The 22,823-nt window shown below is 34.9% G+C and overlaps 3 protein-coding genes and 1 long non-coding RNA gene across 4 annotated transcripts; 3 read left to right on the forward strand and 1 right to left on the reverse strand.

Moving 5' to 3' along the window:
* Positions 1-317: 317 nt before the first annotated feature.
* Positions 318-2,504, forward strand: LOC112588928 (uncharacterized). Its single transcript, XM_025300296.1, has 5 exons — positions 318-842; positions 936-1,149; positions 1,587-1,691; positions 1,885-1,944; positions 2,018-2,504. The coding sequence occupies exons 1-5, from the start codon at positions 666-668 to the stop codon at positions 2,326-2,328; spliced, it is 867 nt and encodes a 288-aa protein (XP_025156081.1). The 5' UTR covers positions 318-665; the 3' UTR covers positions 2,329-2,504.
* Positions 2,505-2,661: 157 nt separating this feature from the next.
* LOC112588930 (putative nuclease HARBI1) lies at positions 2,662-4,417 on the reverse strand. Its single transcript, XM_025300300.1, has 4 exons — positions 4,038-4,417; positions 3,405-3,755; positions 3,089-3,300; positions 2,662-3,006 (listed from the first exon to the last, which is right to left on the reverse strand). Exons 2-4 carry the CDS (start codon positions 3,636-3,638, stop codon positions 2,718-2,720), a joined length of 735 nt encoding a protein of 244 aa, XP_025156085.1. The 5' UTR covers positions 3,639-3,755; positions 4,038-4,417; the 3' UTR covers positions 2,662-2,717.
* A 7,718-nt stretch (positions 4,418-12,135) lies between these two features.
* LOC105189928 (uncharacterized) lies at positions 12,136-14,155 on the forward strand. The gene is made up of 3 exons (XM_011152331.3): positions 12,136-12,374; positions 12,612-12,843; positions 13,147-14,155. The coding sequence occupies exons 1-3, from the start codon at positions 12,296-12,298 to the stop codon at positions 13,589-13,591; spliced, it is 756 nt and encodes a 251-aa protein (XP_011150633.1). The 5' UTR covers positions 12,136-12,295; the 3' UTR covers positions 13,592-14,155.
* A 3,019-nt stretch (positions 14,156-17,174) lies between these two features.
* On the forward strand, positions 17,175-20,873 carry LOC105189927 (uncharacterized). Its single transcript, XR_003113125.1, has 3 exons — positions 17,175-17,521; positions 17,753-17,977; positions 20,687-20,873. It is a non-coding gene; the product is annotated as an uncharacterized LOC105189927 (long non-coding RNA).
* Positions 20,874-22,823: the final 1,950 nt, after the last annotated feature.

Raw genomic sequence — 22,823 nt, forward strand, 5'->3', positions numbered from 1 at the left:
CTCTATGTCCCTACGGGGCCCGTGTCCCAAAGTTCTGAGATACCCTGTATACAGGGTGTTTGAAAGCTTATCATGCAGACGAAAGTTGGAGATAGATTGGGTATAGCCGAGAAGAAAAGTCATGTACCATAATGTCAAATTGGCAATAGTTATCAAGTTATTAATTAAAACATGTAAGCCAACGAGCGCATAGAAAGCGGAGGGCGGCCGCAGTAAGCACGTAGGGCCGTATTCATAGTCGAGTCTCAAGGCGATACTGAAGATCGTCTTAGTCAAAATTATCTTATTGAATGAAGATCACCTTAAAATCAATATAATTCATAAACATATATTAAGATAATCTTTGCGAAGAAGTTTTTGCCTAAGAAACTCTTATTCTATTTGAGAATATCTTCGCAAAAATTTGCTTAAGATGATACTTATTGATCATTCAGCTATTTCCGTATTATTTCTTTTAGGCCAACCAATAAAAATGATCCTTCCTTTGAGCTGAAGTGGTTAAAACAAGAGTGGTCTGTTCTTTTTAACTATATTACTACACTAGTGCAACAAGTTAAAGTGGACATGTGAGAAATGTGATACACTTGATTAGAAGAATTAACAAATTTTTATTTACTAGTTGTCTCATTGTAAGATTTCAATCTTTAAAATTAAAAAATTTGAAAATGTCGAAGAATAAACATTATACAACTGTGGAAAGAAAACTTTTCGTAGAGATATTAAAAGATTTTAAGCATGTCATTGAGGTTAAAAAAAGTGATTCTTCAACACTTCATGACAAAGAACTTGCATGGGTTGAAATTTGTAAGAGATGTAACGATTCTTCCATGATTATGCAAGAAGTAAATATAACAAAATTAATTATACTACGTACAGAAAAGTTTTGAAATACAGCTCTAGATATATTAGTGATATTAAAGTTTTCCCTTTTGCAGCGTACAGTTCAACAGCTAAAGAAACTCTGGACAAATATTAAACAAACTCAAAGAGAATTATTAACTAAAGAAAAACAAGCTCGTCTAGCCACTGGTGGTGGCCCGCCACTACCAGAAATAAACATTGATCCTGATGTTGCCATAATAGCACCACATCTTTTAAAAACAGCTCCTGTTCTGCTTACATCTAATATGACAGAAAATGAGATAAATGGTAGATAACTTTAAAAATATATTTAAAAATAAATAAAGAAACATAAGTAAGGCATATATATATATATATATATATATTTATGTATAAATTTCTTACTATTAAACACAATATAGACTGCATTCCAATAATCATTGCCAAACATTGCCAGCCTTCACAAACTATTGGTATATTCCATTTCTCGCATGAAATGCATGATGCACACATTTATCTATAGTTCATATTACACATATTATAGAAAATCTTCACATTATGCGCTTCATGCTAGAAACGGAATGCATCTTACAATTGATGTCACGTATATTAAATATTTTCAGCACTGTCAATAATTTTGAAACGGTCATAATTGCACATGCTAAAGATATAATTTTACTAGATAGAAAGAATTTTATAAATATTTATTATAATTCATATATTAATATATTTTATTTATGATTCAGAGAAAGGAGAACATGTTTTGAACCTTTTAGTAAATGATGACATCTCATCATTATACGGGAGTAATGTTGATGAACTGAATGATAAAGAAATTAACAAAACACAAGGTATTTTCGATTAAAATTAATTCAAAATTAAATTTACATATACCATACTATCTGCGAGAAGGTACATAATTTGTTAATTATATAGATTTTATTAATACTTTTATATTTACTCAATTATATACAATAGAAAAAATAAATATGTTTATTTAAAAATATTGTCAAATAATTTAGATTCATTATTAACGATTTTCAGATATAATAATGGAAGAGATGATTGACAAAGAGAACCAAGATACTAATCTTTGTAATGAAGGTAGTATAAACTATTTTTTACTTATTTTATAGTGTTAATAAGAGGAATTAACTAAATATTATTGTTTTTACAGTTTTTGAACCGAAAGAAGAAAATAAATTGGATTTTGCCTATACGCGACCAGTAAAAATAGTAAAAGGAAAGAGAAATATAAAAGAAAATTTTGTTAGCGAGGAAGATACTATAAAGATAAAAAGAATAAAGCAAATCATAGAACAAGAGAAAGATATATCAGATATAAAAAAATTTCATGAGAAAAGAATTGCTACAATGAAAGAAAATCTTCAAACAGAATTATTTGCTTTACAAATTCGAGAAGCTATTGCGAAAGCTGAGTTAGCCGAGTTACAATTACAAAGGGAGAAAGAAAATATGCGTTTTTAAAAGAAGTCTGTAAAAGGAAATATCGAAGTCCATTTAACCAAAGAAATATTATAAGAGAAAGTTATTTATTTTTAGCTGCAAGAAATAATATTAAAGTATTGAATAATATAGATTAACCGTATTATGTTAATGTCCGATAACTCACTGCACAGCCACGATGTATACACAAAATATTTTTCACTTTGTTATATTTTGTTTTATTATAAAAGAAAATTTAAAAATTTTATTTTTAAAATATATATAACAATAATATATATAATTAATATATATAATTAATATATATATATAATTAACAGTGGAAATGTGCAACAAAAAGTAAAAGACTGAATAAAATTTACTTTGTTACTTTTTGTTTATTGTATAAGTTGTGTAATAAGTTGTATAATAAACTATCTATACAGTCTCTCAATAAGTGCTTCTCGCATTACAAAACCCTCTCCCGGCTGCCAGTGTGGTTCAATTGGTATTTCTATTTCATTATTTTCTTCAACTTCTTCTTCTGGTAACATATCATTAAAAATTAAAGACATGTTATGCAGCACAGCACACGCAACAACTATTGTTGTTGAACCAATTAACTTGTTGCTTAATCCTCTAGATAAGCACGGAAATCTACGTTTCCATATCCCAAATGTTCTTTCAACAATCCGACGTGTTCTTCCGTGAAGTACATTATAACTGTAAAAAAATACATTTGTTTACTAACGTTTTATAAAAAAAAAATATATATAACCTAATGTAACCACAGAAAAATACTAACGCAATTTCCTCATCTGTTTGCGGATTCTGAATAGGAGTTAAAAGAAATGGTAAACAGGGATATCCTGCATCTCCTATTAGAATACCTGGCAACTGACGTTGAAAGTATTTCATGTATATAGCAGAATTTTGAAAAATTCTACTATCACTATGCTGGCTACCCGGCCATTCTGGAACAATGTCCAAAAATTCTGTTCTAGGCCCAACAACAGCCTACATATAAAAATATATTAAAACCAATATTTTTTAGTATAATGTACTTAATAACATTTTATTACAATTAATATGTGTGTATTTACATATGTTACATTGCATACCTGTACATTTAATGATAGATATCCCTTTCGATTTCTATAAGTTTCTTCTATGTTCTGCAATTTGGTACCAACTAATCGTACATGTGTACAATCAATAGCTCCATCAATCCCTGGTAAACCAATACCTCCAGCACGACGTCCTATATCTTTAAAAAGGTTGTGATTTTCTCTTATAACATCTGGTGTAGAAGGCATTTTTATAAACCCACTTATAATCCATTCATTATAATTCATTAAGTCATTAAGAATGGTTTATAAAATATTGAATATCCTTGCTAACAATATGGATATTCGAAATACAACTCTTGATATAGTTGGTTGCGAGACAATAATTGTATCTCCAAGTACTGCCTGTAAAAATATAAAAAAAATATATATTATTTGCATTAATGAATCCAAAAGAATTATAATTATAAAATATTATTTGAAATAATTATGATAGATATCTCAATATATCCTAGCAGGAATCATCAAAACACATCATAGAGATATCTTACAGAAGTTGTAATATCTTTAGAATATGCTTATGATATATTTTGGATATTTCTGCTGTGATATAAATTTATCATATATAATATATATTTTATATAATAACTTATTGCATGTATAATTAAATATTTTATCTTCTCTAACCTGAAAACTGCCTGTAGCATAGAACCGTAGACAAATTAACAATTGATATATTGGACGTATTGGAAGGACGTATTGGAAGACCACGATTATTATTGCGTGCAAGTCCTTCTTCAATTTCTGGCAAAATTCCGTGTATTACAGATTCTTTATTAAATCTAAAATGCCTTTTAAATTCTTTGTTACTATAAAAGTGAAACGGATCGAACCAGTCTCTAATATATCTTTTCGGAACACGCACGTCTCTTTCATCATCGCTATTAATATCCTCTATTTCTAAATCATTATGTAAATCAATTATATTGACCACTTCCATATTAAAAAATAAATTTGTTTAACTACGAACAAAATAGCTACACAAGCACTGAGCACTACTAATATCTTAAGTCTACTTTTAATATGACTTGATGAAGACCGCCTTATTTAACTATTTATACGTCGAATGAGATAATCTTGAACGACTATGAATTCGGTAGTAATAAGATAACTTTAAGTCAATGCTTATATGAAATAAGATTAGTTTATGAATAATATTAAGACGTTTTAAAATAAGATAGTCTTCGAAAAGTTTTGCCTTCAGGTTTTGCTCAAGTCTTCGCTTATTTGTTGATTATGAATGTAGAGAATGTCTTGAGACCAAACTTAAGGCGGTCCTCAAAATAAGAATCGACTATGAATACTGCCCGTAGACATTTGATATAGGCGGAGTCAGCGAGTGACAGTAGGCGAGCGTGCGCAACGAGGGGCAACGTAAGCGACAAGAGGCGAGCGCGCGCGACGAGGAGCGAGCGAACGCAAGCGACAAGAGGCGAGCTTTTTCTTTATAGCTTTTTCCTTATAGCTCGCTCGTTCCTCGTCGCGCGCGCTCGCCTCTTGTCGTTTACGTTGCCCCTCGCCGCGCGCGCTCGCCTACCGTCACTCGCTGACTCCGCCTGTATCAAATGTCTACGTGCTTACTGCGGTCGCCCTCCGCTCTCTACGCGCTCGTTGGCTCACATATTTTAATTAATAACTCAGTAACTATTGCCAATTTGACATTATGGTACATGACTTTTCTTCTCGGCTACACCCAATCTATCTCCAACTTTCGTCTGCATGATAAGCTTTCAAACACCCTGTAATTTTAACTGACAAGTTATTTCCTTCTAAGTGGTCGCCACGACAGATGACGATCGCGAAGAACGATACTCTGCAAGGATTTAACGAGAACATTTGTTATGTATTTGTATATTTATCATTGTTTTTTCAATATGTCGGAAGATGATGATTGGAAAAGGCGCAATTTCACGAATGCTTTCGAAGTGCGCTTGCATATTTAGTATTATTATTCTTCTGTTAAGTGCCGTACCTCAATGATAAACAACAAGTCGCTTATGATTTACATTCCATTAACGTGTGACGTTTGCATTTAAAATATGAATCTTGATACGTCGGATAAGTACATTAGCAAAAGACGTGTAAACAATAGCAGAGCGAAACGATTGTTAGTCATTAAAATCACGGTCATAGCATTGCTGATTGATTGTCAGATTCAAATGTCAAAATCGCACAGCGCTTCGGTATCCTGTTAAATTCGAATTCAACCAGGAATCCTTTTGCAGGTTGGGTTCGCATAATGCATATTACTTTCGCGTTCCTTATTGTTATAAACGTCTTTCTCACGACGGGACAATTCATCTATATCGATATATAAGTAAGCTAGAGATCGTCAGAATAATGTTCTCAAGCAAGAATGGACACTCATATCTCTGGTTCAGTTGTTATGACAACAGAAGTATTTTTCTCAGTGCAAACAGAATTTCCCGATGTAGACGCGAATTGATCTCTCCAATTATTAACTTTTCAAAAAAAAGTCATCAATTCAAGTCTCCAACTTAACACAATGCGTTAAAGTAAGAACTGATGTTATAATTTTAACCCACACATTATCTTATTTCAAATAGTCGCCTCGGCAACAGACAATCGCGAAGCGAGATTTCTTTCAAGAGTTTTAGCAAAAACATTCGTTAAATGTTTACATATTTATCATTGTTTTCTCAATGTATCTCAACGCTAAACAAAAAGGTAACTCGCGATTTACATCCTGTCGACACGTGATTGCTGTGTTTAAAATAACGACTCGACGTGTCGAACAGGTATATTAACGGAAGTCGTGAAATCGAGAGCAACGCGAGTGGCTAAATTATTGTCGAAATTACAGAGTAACACCACTGCCGATAAATTTGGACGTCGGAATAGCTCAACATTTCGTTAAGTTCAAATTGAAGCAAGGACCTTCTCTCAGGCAACAATGCGTATCATTTTTGCGCTGCTCGTTATAACAAGCTTCATCGTGAAGATATCTGCCGTCCATCTAAACGATAGATGTAAGTAACACTGTGATCGTCGAAAAAAATACTATTCTCCAACGAGCATGAGCATGTATAATGCTCAGTTTTCTGCGACTATCTTGTGACAGATACGCACGATCTCACACATTCGTCGATGCGCGTCGATTTTTCTTTTCGCGAACTTTCCGAATCGAACGTAAAATTGATGACTTACGCCACTTTGATATACTTGCGAAAGAAGGATTGCAAGGACAGTTTATTTTGTTGTTAGTAGCAAATTTACATATACGTCCGAAATCGAAATCCCAAATACACTTTCCACAAAGCCTGGAATCGATAAAGTCTCACTTAGTGGAGGGTGTTCCAAGTTCGGGTGTACTCTCTTCCGAGCTATATTATATGGAGTTCTACAAGGTGACTTCTTAAAACTGGTTTATTCCAGTGTTCAGGTTTAGAGATACATTTGTCTTCAGTATATCACACTTCATGATAAGTAATGACATGTAAGTAATTACTATTTAACAGACGGACACATCGGCGGATCGTTCGGTACCGTTAAGCCAATATTTCACTTGTACGACGAATATTGCCGGTTGTGTTAATGTAGTGACTTTCTACATTGTCTGAGGAGAGTGTTAAAGACTTTAAAAATGCACAAAGCAACAATCAATTCATACATCCGGACAATATTCGCCGTATAACGAAAAAAATAATAGCAACTTAGCCAACCGAGACGATCCACATGGTGAATCCGACCACGGTTCGTGACCAGCTAAGCTATCCTAAAATTGTTGTTGTCAGAGTTGATAACAGAAATCATTATATTCAGTTCTTCGCGCATTTTCCATTTGTCAATGATGATAAGCTCGACAAATACAGTTCGTTTGCAGCACCGCTCCTTGAAAGTAACAGATACAGAAGAAGTATCAATTTTTCGGACTTCACTGACTTCCTCACCAGACGAGACACGACTATTAAGGATGAAGGAAGCAAAGAACAATTTTTCTTCAATCGTGGATAATATTACCGTGGTATGCAGAAATGTTAGAGAAATGATGATTAAGAAAGAACAAAGAGGTACTCTCGGATATCTAGCTAAAGTGGCAAATTATTATCTTCTAAGAGAGTGGGGATCATTAAAATTAAACTATTATCTCGAAGAGATTGCAGCTGAAATTATTCATCTGATCTCTGATCTAGACCATCTGCAGTACAATCTTTATATAATTTTTCATGCCCAAATATGGTCATAGGACCGTGCTTCGAATGTTTTTTAGAACTGGGGATCAAGAGTTGCGTTGCAGTATCTCTAAGATAATTATTGTAAAGGATGGGTATCTATGGCGATAAGAGATTTCATCATTTCGTTAGGTTTAGTGAAAGTTATTGGATAACATATTGGGTGAGTGCAAAAGTTCGTGCGGAGTTTGTGAGTAAAAGTCACACAGTGATTAGGCAAACAAAAATCTTTATTCAGTCAATGATATATTCTCCATCGTTTTCTATAATCTTTTCCCAACGTTCTGGCAGCATACGGATGCCTCGATCATAAAAACTGCGCGGTTTAGATTCGAAGAACGAAGAGACGCCGTTTTTTAAGGCCTCCAAAGAGTCAAAGTTTTTTCCATTTAAATAATTTTGCAATGACCGGAACAAGTGATAGTCAGATGGTGCGATATCAGGAGAATACGGTGGATGCGTTAAGACATCCCATTTCAGGCTCTTCAGTTTGCGCAGCATCTTTTTCGAAACGTGTGGTCTGGCGTTGTCGTGATGAAAGACGACTCCCTTGCGATTTGACAAAATCGGACGTTTCTCTTTTATTTCTCGATTCAGATCAGTTAATTGGCGACAGTACTTGTCCGAATCAATCGTTTCGCCAGCGGGGAGAAGCTCGAAATAGATTATGCCATTGCAATCCCACCAAACAGAGAGCATCACCTTCATCGGGTGCAAACTGGCCTTTGGCATTGCGTCACCATGCTCACCTGATTGTTTCCATGTCCGTTTGCGCTGAACATTGTTGTAGAGGACCCATTTCTCATCGCCCGTCACTAGTCGATCCAAAAACGACTCGTTATTGAGCCGCCCGAGTAAAGAAACGGCTGCAGAAATTCGCGGATTATTGAGCACTAAAGTATGCAAAACATCGTCATCAATGTCAGAAGGTCGACCAGAGCGTGGCTCGTCTTCAAGGTTAAATTCTCCGCGCCGAAATTTAGCAAACCATTTTTCCACAGTTCGTTTAGCTGGTGCTTCATCCTGATAAACATCCTGAATGTTTTTTACGGCTGCGGCAACGTTTATTCCCTTCCGAAACTCGTAAGGCATAACATGCCGTAAATGCACCTTATCGATACTCATTTTTAAAGTGATATTTCTCGAAGCAGTTTGTATGAAAACAAATGATTTTTTTTTTAATAACAGCTGAAGACGTCACCTTTCCAACGTTATATAATATGTAGATGGAAATATTAATGACAACACTTTACGACGCTTATAACTCCATCTATTGAAACTCCGCACGAACTTTTGCACTCACCCAATACTTTATGAAGGGACGTGGAAAACCTGTGAGTTCTTGAGGATTAACAAAATCAGATATCTGGTCTGGGACTGGTCTGGGAAGTGACTCAGCGGATCTTCCTGACAAACAACTAGAGGACTTGGTCTAGGGGGAGATAAAAAAAGAGAAATCGGTATGTGACGTCATCGTGCTCGTTGGGACGCGGAACATGTTCGTTGAATATAACATTTGAACTATAGCGAGCAACATAAAATCAATTCGCTCTATTTATAAAAGGATCTAGAATACGCGGAGTCCGCAAGACGTAACATGATTATACTAGTTAATTTGAAAAAATTATTATAATGTATAGTGAAAAGTAATATATATATTATTTTTCGCCCCGTGTATATATATATATATATATATATATATATATATATATATATATATATACACGGGGAGTCCCAAAAGTAACGGACCACCCTAATAACTCTTCAGTATTGAAGTTTTAAAGAAAATAATCTGAATAAAAGTTGTAGGGATTTAAATGAGCTACCTTATGATGACCGTGACTTTGACCTTGACCTCTATTTTTACTGACTTACTGACTTTTGGAAATTCCAAAATCATCAAATTAACAAAAATCAGGGCACTCTTGTAACAATATATTCTTGAAACTAAATAAAGCAAGAAAGTCAAGTATTACTTTTTCTTCCGACAAATAATTAGAGAGACATCGTAAGTTAAATATTGAAAAAGTTATCAAGTTTTCCTCATATATCTCAACAAATATTAGGCAAATAAAAAAATGTTTTAGACAAAAGTTGTTCAAATTAATTAGTAGAAAGAAACAGTATAATAAAAAATAGGAGTTCCCATTTAAAAAACGCATGTTGACCTTCAAATGACCTTGAAAATAAAGGTCAAGGTCATTATAAGGTAGCTCACTTAAATCCTTACAACTTTTATTCAGATTATTTTCCTTGAAACTTCAATACTGAAGAGTTATTAGGGTGGTCCGTTACTTTTGGAACTCCCCGTATATATATATAGATGTGTACTTCTGGCTCCAGTTCTACAATAAACAGGTATGAATAAAATAAGATCATCATAACAAATAAATTACCAATCAGTTTTGTTATAGATTTTATAGCTACAAAGATGTTCATCATAACTAATTATATAAAACATAATTAAAAGAAAAAATATATTATTCAATTTCTTGCAATAGATTATAAACTATATTTTACGAAATATGGGTAAATTATCTTCGCTATATGTTACAGCAACACATACATTTTTTTTAAAAAGCGTTCCAAATATTCTGACCCATATGGTTATTTTTTCGTTTAAGTCTGGAAATAGAGCATGACTGAACAAAAGTAGCCGACATTCAAATCAACATATTCTTCTTCATATAAAAGGAAAATTAATTGATATAAGAGGAAATCCTCTTGAAATAAGAAGAAAATAGTTAGAATAACATCTAGTCAATTTTAGATGAATGATTCACTTTAATCGTTTTATCGAAAGAGATATCTTTTTCCTGTAAAAGGCTTCGCTTGGGACATAAGACTAAGGGAAAAACCACTTTACAAATAGAATATTTTTTGGGTGCAGTAACATGGATCTAATAGCCTCCTTGTATCATTGCAAACTTGAATGTTATTTTGAGACGTACAAGCTGAAACTTTCTTCACACATTTCTTATCGTCTTAAATCTTGTCATTTAATTCATTCAGACATTGCTCAACACGTTTAAACATATTAAATGATACAATTCAAGACGACAAAAACATTGTGAAGTAAATTCCATCCAACTACACGTTTATGCGCGTCAAACACACTCGGATCTGCAGGGTAACGGCACAAACCGACGTTTATAATATCCGACGACCAAATATTTTCTGCACTTAGATGCTTCATTTTGGAATCTATCATCTTTTGTAAGAAGATACCGAACAAAACCGACATCCCCTTTAGATTTAATATTGCAGATTTAAGACTGTGGTTTCCTACTTCTTCAAAAACTAAATATATTCATTCGCGCCTCCAGCTGACAGAATGTTAAGGTAAGTAAAAAAGTACCAATTTAATTTACCACATTATTTTATTCCAAATAATCACTTCGACGGATAACGGACGCGAAGGTCGTTCAAATTCGCGAGTGTCTTCGGAGCGTACTTACATATTTAGTATTATTATTCTGTAAAGTGCTATAACTCAATAATAATCAACAAAGCTGCTTGTAATTTATATTATAAAGACATGTGACGATCACGTTCGAAATATAATTTTCGTCTCAATTAAGTATATTAGCGATCAGTCATTGAAATCACATTTATAGCAATTGCTGATTGACTATCAGACTCAAGCATCAAAATCGCACTTCCTGTTAAATTCGAATTTAACCAGGAACCTTTTCGCAGGCTATAATTATTAGCGTATTATTTTCACGTTCCTTACTGTTAAGAATGTCTTTGCCATGGCGAGGCCATAGATTTTGTTTTTTCAATGCAACTTAGAACGTAACCAACAATCTAATGAACGAACTGATTTATAAAATAAAGCATCCTTCTAACGCCTCCATATTGTTGACAATTTTATCGCGTGAATATTGTGGCGCAAATATTGTAGGTAAACATTTTGTATTTTGGGAACATGTAATAAATAATTATGTATATTAGAAGAAAAATTTGAAGTAGAGTATTTTAATCCTTGATTAATTTTATTTAAAAGCTGTCTAAGCTTATCTAAAAGCTATCTAAAACGCGCACAAACATACACAAAATATTTAAGCGGTCCTGAACAGATAGCAACGTAAGTCCAGGTTATTAAAAGTCGGAAGAAATATATTTTTCATATTCAAATATTTTCTCATTCAGTTCATTATCATTCATAGTGAAAATCTACCAAACACAATTTCCCGATGTAGACGCGAATCGATCTTTCCAATTGTTAACTGTTTGAAAACTGACGTCATCAATTTAAATCTCTTAATTAACACGATGCGCTAAGATAAGAAGCGATGTTATAATTTTAACCAACTAATTATTTCGTCCCAAAAATAATTAACTTGGCGGATGACGATCAGGAAGAGAGATTTTTTGTAAGGGTTTAACGAAAACATTCGTCGAGTATTTACATATTTATCATTGTTCTCTCAATGTATCTCCGCCTCGACACTAAACAAGGACACAACTCGTGATTTACATCCTGTCGACGCGTGATCGCTGTGCTTAAGATACACTGTCGACACGTCCATAGATATGTTTACGGCAGTCGTGAGATTGAGAGCAACGCGAGTGGCTAGATTATCGTCGAAATCACACGGCTACATTACTGCTGATAAATCTGCACGTCGAAATCGCTCAGCATTTCGTTAAGTTCGAATTAAAGCAAGGACCTTTCCGCAGGCAACAATGCGTATCATCTTTGCGCTCTTCGTTATAACGAGCGGCTTTATCGCGAAGACGTCTGCTATCCCCCTGAAGGACAGATGTAAGTAACATTACGATTGTCAGATAAAACAATATTCTCCAACAAATATGAGCACGTTGATGCTCAGTTTTCTGCGGCTATTTTGTAGAAGATCTCACATATTCCTCGAGCCATGTCGATTTTTCTTCTCACGAGAATCGTATACTTTCCGGATCGATCGTGAGATTGACGACTTATGTCGCTTCAATGTACATTCAATGAAAGAAAGATTGCAAAGACATTTTATTTTGTTATTAGTACCGGATCTACACACGTGTCCGAGTTCGAAGCTCCAAACATGCTTATTGCAAAGCCTTGAATCAATAAGGCCTTACTTAGCGCAGGGTGTTCCGCGTTTGGGCATACCCGTTTTCGAGCCATATTATACAGAATTGTACGAGATGACCTTCCAAAACCAATTTATCCCTATAATGAAGTTTAGAGATACTTATATCAACGGCATATCAAACTTCACGATAAATAATGTCAGGTAAATAATTACTATCTAACAAACGGACACATCGGCGGATCGGTACTGTTAAGCAAATATTTCACTTGTACGACGAATATTGTCAAATAGAGAATTCCTACAATGGGAAATTCCAAGAAGAATGTTAAAGGTAAAAAGAGTATAAAAAATGCACTGAGCAATCAATAGACACATCCGGACAATATTCGCCATACAACAAAGAAAATGATAGCAATTTGGCTAACCGAGACGATCCGCATCGTGAATCTGACCGCAGTTCGTGTTCAGCTGAGCACAAAACTATTCTAAAATTTTTGTTTTCAGAGTTGCCAACAAAAATCGTGATATTCAGTTTTTCGCGCACTTTCCATTAATTACTGTGTGCACTAAGTTCGACGCATACGCTTCATTCGCGCCTATGCTTATTAAAAGTAGCAGATACAGATTAAGTAGCAAATTTACGAACGTCGTTGCCGAAATTATTATACGAGGCACGAATTTTGAAAACGAAGAAGAAAATGAACAATATTTCTACGTGAACAATGTCACCGTAACAATCAAAAAATTTGGAAGGATAAAGACTACGAAAGAACAAAGAGGTAGTCCCGAACGACTAATGGAGATGGCAAATAATTATCTTGAACTAGAGTGGGATGCAGTGACTTCCGAATTGACATATAACATCGAAGACATCGCAGCTGATCTTGTCCAGATCATCTCGAATAGGATTTACACGAATTTCCCAATTGATGTGTTAATGACTAGTTAAAACGCGCTGTTGTTTTGATTTTACCGTCGTGACGAGGAGACTAATTATTTTATAATGAATGTTACTCGCTAGCACTCGCTAATCATAGTTGTGCACTAGTTATTTATAATTTTGTTAGGAAAATTAGTATACGCTGCTTTGGAAAATAGTTTTTTTCTCCGGTCGAGCATAAAATGCAAACGAGTTTATGGTTATGATAGAATTCACATGATAATACACGGTGCACATAGTGTTTTTTTTATTGTACTTTCATCCGACGGATAAAAGTATAATAAAAATACCTATATGTTGTTAGCGATTTCTTCGTGAAATTTGTAACGTTAAGTTTCCCGTATATCACTGTACTATCACTTCGTCTTTCATCATAACCGATAAAACTCGCGAATTGTCGCTCACAATCATGACCATTTCGCGTTACCGACCTTATCGGAAATAATATATGTAGATCCTTCCTCGATCTAAAAAGTCCTAGACCTTACGCAAACACGACTGCTGACTTGGAATTAATACAATTTGGACAATTTTTCTTGAAGCATTTTAGAACACCAGTCGATAGTTCAATAAGACAAATTATTTTTTAGCAGTCCGAAAATAAATTCTTTCATTGAAACATCAGCTGTATCTTAAACGGCATCAGGAATAATTTTGTCCTAACTGTAAAATAAATTCGAATATATAATTATCCGGAAAATACGCCTATATTTGAGAATTTCTAGAAAGGAAAGAATACGTACAATAGGCAAGATATTTGTTTTCCTCGCAAAGGAAAATAGATATGTTAATGCGTTTGCAATATTGATATTTTTATCTTCGTGTAAATAACAGCGCTTAGATTATACAAATTTATTTGTAATTTTAACAAACGCAATAAAGAGTTACGTACGTATCAAGCGTAATTTGATATGATTTATTAATTCTACGTAATGTCCTCTTACTCTTTTTTTCTCTTTTTCTCTCTTTTTTCGACAACAAGAAAATTCGACGGCAATAGAAGAAATATTTAATATTTTTAAATGTTTTCTTCTTTCAATATATTATCGCTTGATCACTTCGAATAATATCTAGCAGAATTCATCGATCTATTGCTGTTCATTTTCCTCAGGACACGAATGACTGTCCCATTATTAATGCTTTAAAAATTAAAAACTGCAATTTACATATTCGCTTTGCAATGTATGTTCCTTCCAAATAGCCGCCTTAATTATCATAAAATCATAGGATTCCGTGCAAACTATCGGCGTATATTTACAAATTTCATATTATTCCCTTGATAAGTGCATTGGCACAATGTTAAACCACGAGGCCGCTTATAATTTACATCGTGTGTATACGTGATCGTCATATTCGAAACGCAAATCTTGACTCTTCAGACAAATATATTAACGAGAGACGTAAAAACGAGAACAACGCGAAGTGATCTATTGTCGTCGAATTCGTACATTCGAGACATTATCCAGTAACAGTGAAATTCACACGTTAAAGTCACTCAGTATTTTTACACGATATTAAGTTTGAATTCAATCAAGGATCATTTGGTAGGACACAATGTGCGCTATTTTCTCGCTCGTCCTTTTGATGAGCACGTGGTGAGGTCTGACCACGATTTAGGGATCATATGTAAATAATCGTGCAATCATCACGCAAAGTCAAAAGTTTTCTCGAACAGTTGACATTTGTATTTCCATTTTAATCTTACAAATAAAATTCTATTCTAAGTGAGATTCACGTAATCTGAGCTGTTTGTCGATTCGACTCGCTCCCCTCCGACGAATCATGTGTTTTTTCAAAACTAACACGTGTGAGAACAAAGAAATTGCAAAAGCAACATGCAAAAGCAGTATACATTCGGTCCTTAGTAACACAACTGCACTTTTGTAACTGCAACCAAGGCGATGTAGAGAAATATACAGAGTGTCCCAAAAGTAACGGACAACCCTAATAACTCTTCAGTATTGAAGTTTCAAGGAAAATGATCTGAATAAAAGTTGTAAGGATTTAAATGAGCTACCTTATAATGACCTTGACTTTGATCTTGACTTCTATTTTCAAAATCATTTAAAAGTCAACTTGCGTTTTTTAAATGGGAACCCTTATTTTTTATTACACCTGACTTTTGTAAACTTACTGACTTTTGGAAATTTCAAAATCATCAAGTTAACAAAGATCAGGGCGCTATTGTAACAATATATTCTTGAGACTAAATAAAGCAAGAAAGTCTAGTACCACTTTTTTTTCCGACAAATAATTAGCGAGATATCGTAAGTTAAATATTGAAAAGTTATCAAGTTTTCCTCAAATATCTCAAAAGATATAAGGCAAATAAAAAAATGTTTCAGATAAAAGTTGTTCAAATTAACTAGTAGAAAAAAACAGTGTAATAAAAAATAAGGGTTCCCATTTAAGAAACGCAAGTTGACTTTCAAATAACCTTGAAAATAGAGGTCAAGATCAAAGTCAAGGTCATCATAAGGTAACTTACTTAAATCCCTACAACTTTTATTCAAATCATTTTCCTTGAAACTTCAATACTGAAAAGTTATTAGGGTGGTCTGTTACTTTTAGGACACCCTGTATAAAGCACAGCACAGAATCGTTAAAGCTTCACTTAATAGATAATGTTTTTCCTTAGGGTATTCCGCTGTTCGACCCGTATTACATAACAGCTTATGATTTTACCATGTCGAGTCGATTACAACAGCAGCAAGACTTTTTCACATGCAAAGGTCTTCGGGGTAGTGGACTTCAATATAACGAGAGTCGAGTAAGTAATAGAGCAGATTAATATATGACATACAAACATTCATTCGGGACGTGTGATCCAGGAGGTGTAGGACTTATTGTAAACTCGAGCATTATTTTGACCCGTACAAGCTGCAGCTTTTTTTACACGTTACTCATGGTCTTAAATCATGACATTGAATACGTTGCATATGTATGTTAAATGATGTCTAAATACATTAAATGACGTCTAAGACAACGAAAAACGTGGAAAAAAACTTCAGCTTATACGTGTCAGAATAACATACTCGGGCTTACACTGTAAATCCGAGTGTGTTATTTCAATATGCATATGCGTGTGATTGGCTGAAACTTTTTTCACATTTATTTTGTCGTTTTAAGTTACGTCATTTAATTCATTCGGACATCGTTCAATACTTTTAAGTGTATTAAATGGTATGATTCAAGACGACAAGAATGTTATGAAGTAAGTTTCATCCAATTATACGCTCAAGCGTGTCAAAATAACACACTCGGATCTGCAGTGGAACGGCGCAAACCGACGTTCATGGTATCCGTGCAAGAAATATTTACTGTATTTAGAGTACTTCATTTTAGAATCCATCACCTCTCGTGAAAATATACCGAAACAAAATTTACTGACATCCTCCTTAGATTTGAGATTGCAAATTTAAGAATGCGGTTTTTTACTTCTTCAAAAACTAAACACATCGATTCGCGTCTCCAGCTTGCAACATGTTAAGGTAAGAAACAAAAGTTCCAATTTAATGTACCACATTATTTTAAATAATCACTTTGATAAATGACGAACGCATGGGACATTCTAATTCGCGAATACTTTCGAAGCCTGCTGACATATTTGGTATTATTTTCCTGCAACGTGCGGTAGTTCAATAATAAGTAATGAAGCTGCTTGTGATTTACATCCTATCGACATGTGACGCTCACGTTCAAAATATAACTTCCAGCACGTCAAGTAAGCATATTAACGATCAATCGTTGAAATCACAGTCACAGCATTGCTAATCAAATGTCAGATTCAGGCGTTAAAATCACATGGCATTTCGGCATCCTGTTAAGTTCGAATTCAATAAAGGACCTTCTCGCAGGCTATAATGCGTATTATTTTCTCGTTCTTTACTATCACAAGCGTCTTTGCCACGAGACCATACGACAAAATTGCAACGTTACGTAAGTAAATCTACGATCCTCGCGCGAAATAATATTTTCAAATACGGATAAACACTCACATCTCGTATTCTCTTTGCAACTAGAAATTTTACCCTATGATAGATACACGCGATTTTATTTATCGAGTCGATTCTCCTTCTTATGGAATCCGCGATAAATCAAACACATAGAAAATTATGTTCTCCTTTATTTACGCACAAAGATAAAATTGCAAATTTATTTTGTTTCTAGTAACCCCACCTGCAAACATGTAGGGGGCAGCAACAATCGCTCGATGAGTGCCTACCGCGCAGTATTGAGTCGATAAAACCTCACTTGAAATCAAGTGTGGCGCTGCTTGACACACCGTCTTTCGAGATATACTGCGTGACAAGTACACCTTATTTCATCAAGGACGACTTTATTACCATCATATCGATCGGGAGCATAATTATCTGTGACATTCCAAACTTGAAGGTAAATAATGTTTGGTAAGTCATTATTAACATGCAAATTGATACACATCGGTTGAGATATATCTCTGAATAATTCATGCATAATTCAGCTGAAGGATGATTGCCTCCATTTGGATCGACGTAAAATTGATCGGTAACTTTATTCTGCAGAAGTGATCCACATAGTAAATTCAATCACGGATCACACGACCGTAAATGAGTATAAGACTGACGTAAAATTGTTATTTTCAGTCTTGCTATAGATCAATTTACGGTGTGCAGGAGATTAGATTTGACGCATATTTCCCATTCATCAATTTCTCGGCTAACTACAATATACGAGGGTGCTCCGATAAGTACTTAGCCTACAAAAGAAAAACGAAAATTTTGGAAAAGTGGCGATTTATTTCTCAACATAGTCTCCTTTTAGCTCGATACACTTGACCCAGCGATGCTCCAACTTCTTTAACCCGTCTGAAAAATACGTTTTCTCGAGGTCTGCAAAGTAGGCCTCCGTGGCGGCGATGACCTCCTCATTCGACTCAAATTTCTGCCCGGCGAGTGACTTTTTCAAGTTTGGAAACAAAAAGAAGTCGCACGGGGCCAAATCTGGAGAATACGGTGGATGGGGCAGCAGTTCGTAGCCCAATTCGACCAATTTGACCGTGGCGAGGGCGGAGGTGTGAGCCGGTGCGTTGTCATGGTGGAAGAGCACTTTTTTCTTCGCCAAATGGGGCCGTTTTTCTGCAATTCGGCGTCGAATCGGCCCAATAATTCGGCATAATACAGCCCTGTGACCGTTTTGCCCTTCTCCAGGTAGTCGATGTAGATCACACCTTGTGAATCCCAGAAAACGGTGGCCATCACCTTTCCGGCCGATAGGACAGTCTTCGCCTTCTTCGGAGCACGTTCGCCGGGTGAAGTCCACTGTTTCGACTGTTCCTTGGTCTCTGGTGTGTACCAGTGGATCCATGTTTCGTCGACGGTCACGAAACGACGCAGAAACTCCTTCGGATTGCGCTTAAACAGCGTCAAACACTGCTCTGAAGTGGTCTCACGGTTGCGCTTGTTGTCCGGAGTGAGCAAACGCGGCACCCATCGCGCCAATAGCTTTCTCATGCCCAAAATTTCATGCAGGATATGACCCACGCGGTCTTTTGAGATGCCTACTGTCTCAGCTATCTCGCGCACCTTCAATCGGCGGTCTGTCAATACGAGATCGTGGATTTTTGTCATGTTATCCTCCGTGGTAGCCGTTTTCGGGGCACCTGGGCGTGGCTCATCAAAAACCGACGTGCGACCACGTTGAAACTCGTTAAACCAATTTTTGACGGTCGCCATCGAAGGAGAAGAGTCACCGTACACAGCATCCAAGCGCTCTTTGATTTCGCTGCGTGATTTCCCTTCCAAAAACAAGAATCGAATCACCGACCGATATTGCTCTTTTTCCATTTTTCTAAAATCCGCGGACACGCCCGCTTCCACACGCGGTCAAAACAAAACTACGAGTCCGATTCGGCTGAAATTTCGACAGTAGCCGTCTACGAGAATATACTACACGATAGTAAATTTCTCTTGCGATAGTGGCGCCATCGGGCGGTGAGGCTAAGTACTTATCGGACCGCCCTCATATATACTGCAAACGCATCTCTCACCTCTCACACAATAAGGAACAATATGATGAATATCAAAACTAACGTCATTATGCAAGGTGGATATTACAAGTACTGGAGAAGTGTCTATAAACATTTCAATGTTTATAACTTAAACTTATGCGCGTCTATTGTGCGCAGGTTATTCAATGAGCGAAATGTCTGTAAAATATAAGAATCCTTTTTCACATTGCCGGCAGTTTAATCACCTGAACATGGTAGTGCATACATTGTAAAAAATCTTTTATATTTTGAAAACACGTAAGAAAGAGTTATGTTAGAGAAGAGGTTTGAAACGGTACATTTATTTCTAATTAATTCAACATGAAGATAATACACGCGTGTAAACATCCACAAGACATATTTTATGCGGTCTTGAACAAGTAGTAACGCAAGTCGACATTATTAAAAGCTGTACCGCGTCCTGTATATTATTTTTACACACATAAGCATGTAATCGGCTAAGGTATTTTTCTATACATTTCTAATTTAGTAATTCGTTTGGACATCATTTAACACGTTTAAACGTGAAGTGACGTGATTCAAACGACGTGAAACGTATAAACAGAGACTTGTAGTGCGCAGCAGATGTAACTTCCATATTTAAATATTTTCTTGCTCTGTATATTATTATCCCTCTATTATTATCCGTCGTGAAAATTTACTACACTGAGAAAGAGTCTTGTTGGGTTAATAAAACACCAGTAACCGCAACAAATGGTTTGTTAATATGGGACAACATGATAAATGATTTGCCATTTATGATTTGTTGCTCTAACCAACAATTTTATAATGACAACAAATGCTATTGTTATGTTAATTTAACAAATCATAAATATTTTTATTTGTTGGCAATACAGAATATGAGCAAAGAGTAGAAATTAGGAATAAGCAAATCGGTTGTATTAATTCTTTTTCACCAACGTAGTAAAATACATAAAATACTTTATGAAAGCACATATGCAATTCTACACTTGAGTATATCACAATTACCAGATAATTCAAATATCGCTCCATTATATCCAATCAAAGATTGGTAGAGAAGAGTTAATAAAATAATAACTATGTGTGTTTTCCAGGAATTCGGAGAAATTCGGAGAAAGAAATAGAACAACGCATTATTATACTAATCTTTATTCTTAGCACGATATATTATATAAAATTAATAAACTATTAGGTAAGATTAAGTAAGGTTAAGAGAAATATACCTACAAAAGCTCATACCACAAACGTACTTTTACTAATAAAAAAGTCTGTAAAAGTGCCTCGCAGCTACTTAAAAAAGCTTATAAATCACTCTTTAAGAGATTCTTTTATCTGTACATGGTGTCCGGAATTTTTTGGAAATGAAAATTGTGAAGATTGATCAGATTAAAATGAAAAGAAAAGTCAAGTACCATTTTACAAAAATCGCAATAGTTATCAAGTTATTAATAATTGAAAATGGCTGAAAAATCTAAAAGCTCTTTTAATTGATAACTTGAAAACTTACCTACTTATTTCCAAAATAGTAAAGAAATTTTTTGTTCAGAATGACCTAATTTACAATTATATATCGGCTATTATCTAGCGATAGATGTGAGTCTAGCGATATATTGAACTTTGAATCCTGTATCTTAAACCTGGCGCTAGGCACAATAGCCCTCATATAATTGTAGATTAGGACATTCTGAAAAATTATTTACCATTTTGCAAATTACTCCAATTTTAAAGTTATCGATTAAAAGAACCTTTAGGTTTCCCAGCCATTTTCAATAATTAATGACTTAATAACTATTGCGATTTTTACAAAATAGTACTTAACTTTTCTTTTCAGTTAAGTCTGAACAATCATTACAATTTTTCATTTCCTAAATAACATGGACATCCTCTACATGACAGTTCATAATATAGATCCCAAAAGAGTCACATACATGTATATATTATACCATTACAATGTTGCTATTATTTTTATTAGAAATTGTACATCCAACAAACATATATGATTTGCATCTCCAGCGATGTATACTTGTTAAAATTATACGTACAAATAACGAAAAATGATTTGTTACTATTTGATTTATTTCCCATCCAATTATTAAACAGCAAACGTTTATTTATTATGACAACAGGTGCCTTTTTCTGAGTGCAAACAAAATTTACCGATGTAGACGCGAATTGATCTTTCCGATTGTTAACCTTTCAAAAACTGATGTCATCAATTCAAGTCGCCAGTTTAACATAATGCGTTAAGATAATATAATAACCAACGTTATAATTATAATTTTAGTCGACAAATTATTTCATTCCAAATAATCGCCTCGGCGGATGACAATCGTGAAGGGAGACTTTCTGCAAGAATTTAGCGAAAACATTCGTCAAGTACTTACATATTTATCATTTTCTCAACATATTTCTACGCTAAACAAAGAGGTAATTCGTGATTTACATCTTGTCGACACGTGATCGCTATGTTTAAAATATGCTCTTGACGTGCCGAACTGATATGTTAACGGAAGTCGTGAAATCGGAAACAACGCGAAGTGGTTGGACTATTATCGAAATCACACAGTTACACTACTGTCAATAAATCTGCATGTCGAAATCGCTCAGCATTTCGATAAGTTCGAATTGAAGCAAGGACCTTTCCGCAAGCAACAATGCGTATCACAATTGTCCTCCTCGTTATAACGAGCGGCTTGATCGCGAAGATGTCTGCCTTCCACGTAAGGAACATGTGTAAGTAACACTGCGATCGAATAAGAGAACCGGTGTGCGAGAACCGCACACTTTCCGGATCAAACGAGAGATTGTCGATTTACATCGCTTTGATATACGTGCTTTAATATACGTGCGAAAGAAAGATTGCAAGACCATTTTATTTTGTTGTTAGTACCGTATCTACACACATGTCCGAGATCGAACCTCTAAATATGCTTACCGCGAAGCTTGGAATCGATGAGGCCTTACTTAGAGTATGGTATTTCGAGCTTGGGCATACCCGCTTTCGAGCCATATTATGTATCATATTACGAGATGACCTTACATAACAAGTTTTACGCTATGATAAAGTTTAGAGATACATATATCAACGGTATATCAGACTTCAGAATAAATAATGTCATGTAAGTAATTACTATTTAACAGACGAACATATCGACGGATCGTTCAGCAGCGTTAAGCCAATATCTCACTTGTCACGACGAAATATTGTCGGATAGAGAATTCCTACAGTAC

This window comes from Harpegnathos saltator, unplaced genomic scaffold (assembly GCF_003227715.2).
Source record: "Harpegnathos saltator strain DR-91 unplaced genomic scaffold, Hsal_v8.6 scaffold349, whole genome shotgun sequence".
In the NCBI taxonomy this organism is placed as follows: Eukaryota; Metazoa; Arthropoda; class Insecta; order Hymenoptera; family Formicidae; genus Harpegnathos; species Harpegnathos saltator.

Excerpts from the sequence above, each read along its gene's own strand:
- LOC112588930 (XM_025300300.1), bottom strand. The coding sequence starts at position 3,638 with ATGAATTATAATGAATGGATTATAAGTGGGTTTATAAAAATGCCTTCT. Across the intron at positions 3,301-3,404 it reads ATCTATCATTAAATGTACAG|GCTGTTGTTGGGCCTAGAAC; the intron begins GTATGCAATGTA and ends TTTTATATGTAG. Across the intron at positions 3,007-3,088 it reads CAAACAGATGAGGAAATTGC|TTATAATGTACTTCACGGAA; the intron begins GTTAGTATTTTT and ends ATTTTTTTACAG.
- LOC105189928 (XM_011152331.3), top strand. The coding sequence starts at position 12,296 with ATGCGTATCATCTTTGCGCTCTTCGTTATAACGAGCGGCTTTATCGCG. Across the intron at positions 12,375-12,611 it reads TATCCCCCTGAAGGACAGAT|TACCGGATCTACACACGTGT; the intron begins GTAAGTAACATT and ends TTTTGTTATTAG. Across the intron at positions 12,844-13,146 it reads TTCACGATAAATAATGTCAG|AGTTGCCAACAAAAATCGTG; the intron begins GTAAATAATTAC and ends TTTTGTTTTCAG.
- LOC112588928 (XM_025300296.1), top strand. The coding sequence starts at position 666 with ATGTCGAAGAATAAACATTATACAACTGTGGAAAGAAAACTTTTCGTA. Across the intron at positions 1,150-1,586 it reads GACAGAAAATGAGATAAATG|AGAAAGGAGAACATGTTTTG; the intron begins GTAGATAACTTT and ends TTTATGATTCAG. Across the intron at positions 1,945-2,017 it reads TACTAATCTTTGTAATGAAG|TTTTTGAACCGAAAGAAGAA; the intron begins GTAGTATAAACT and ends TTGTTTTTACAG.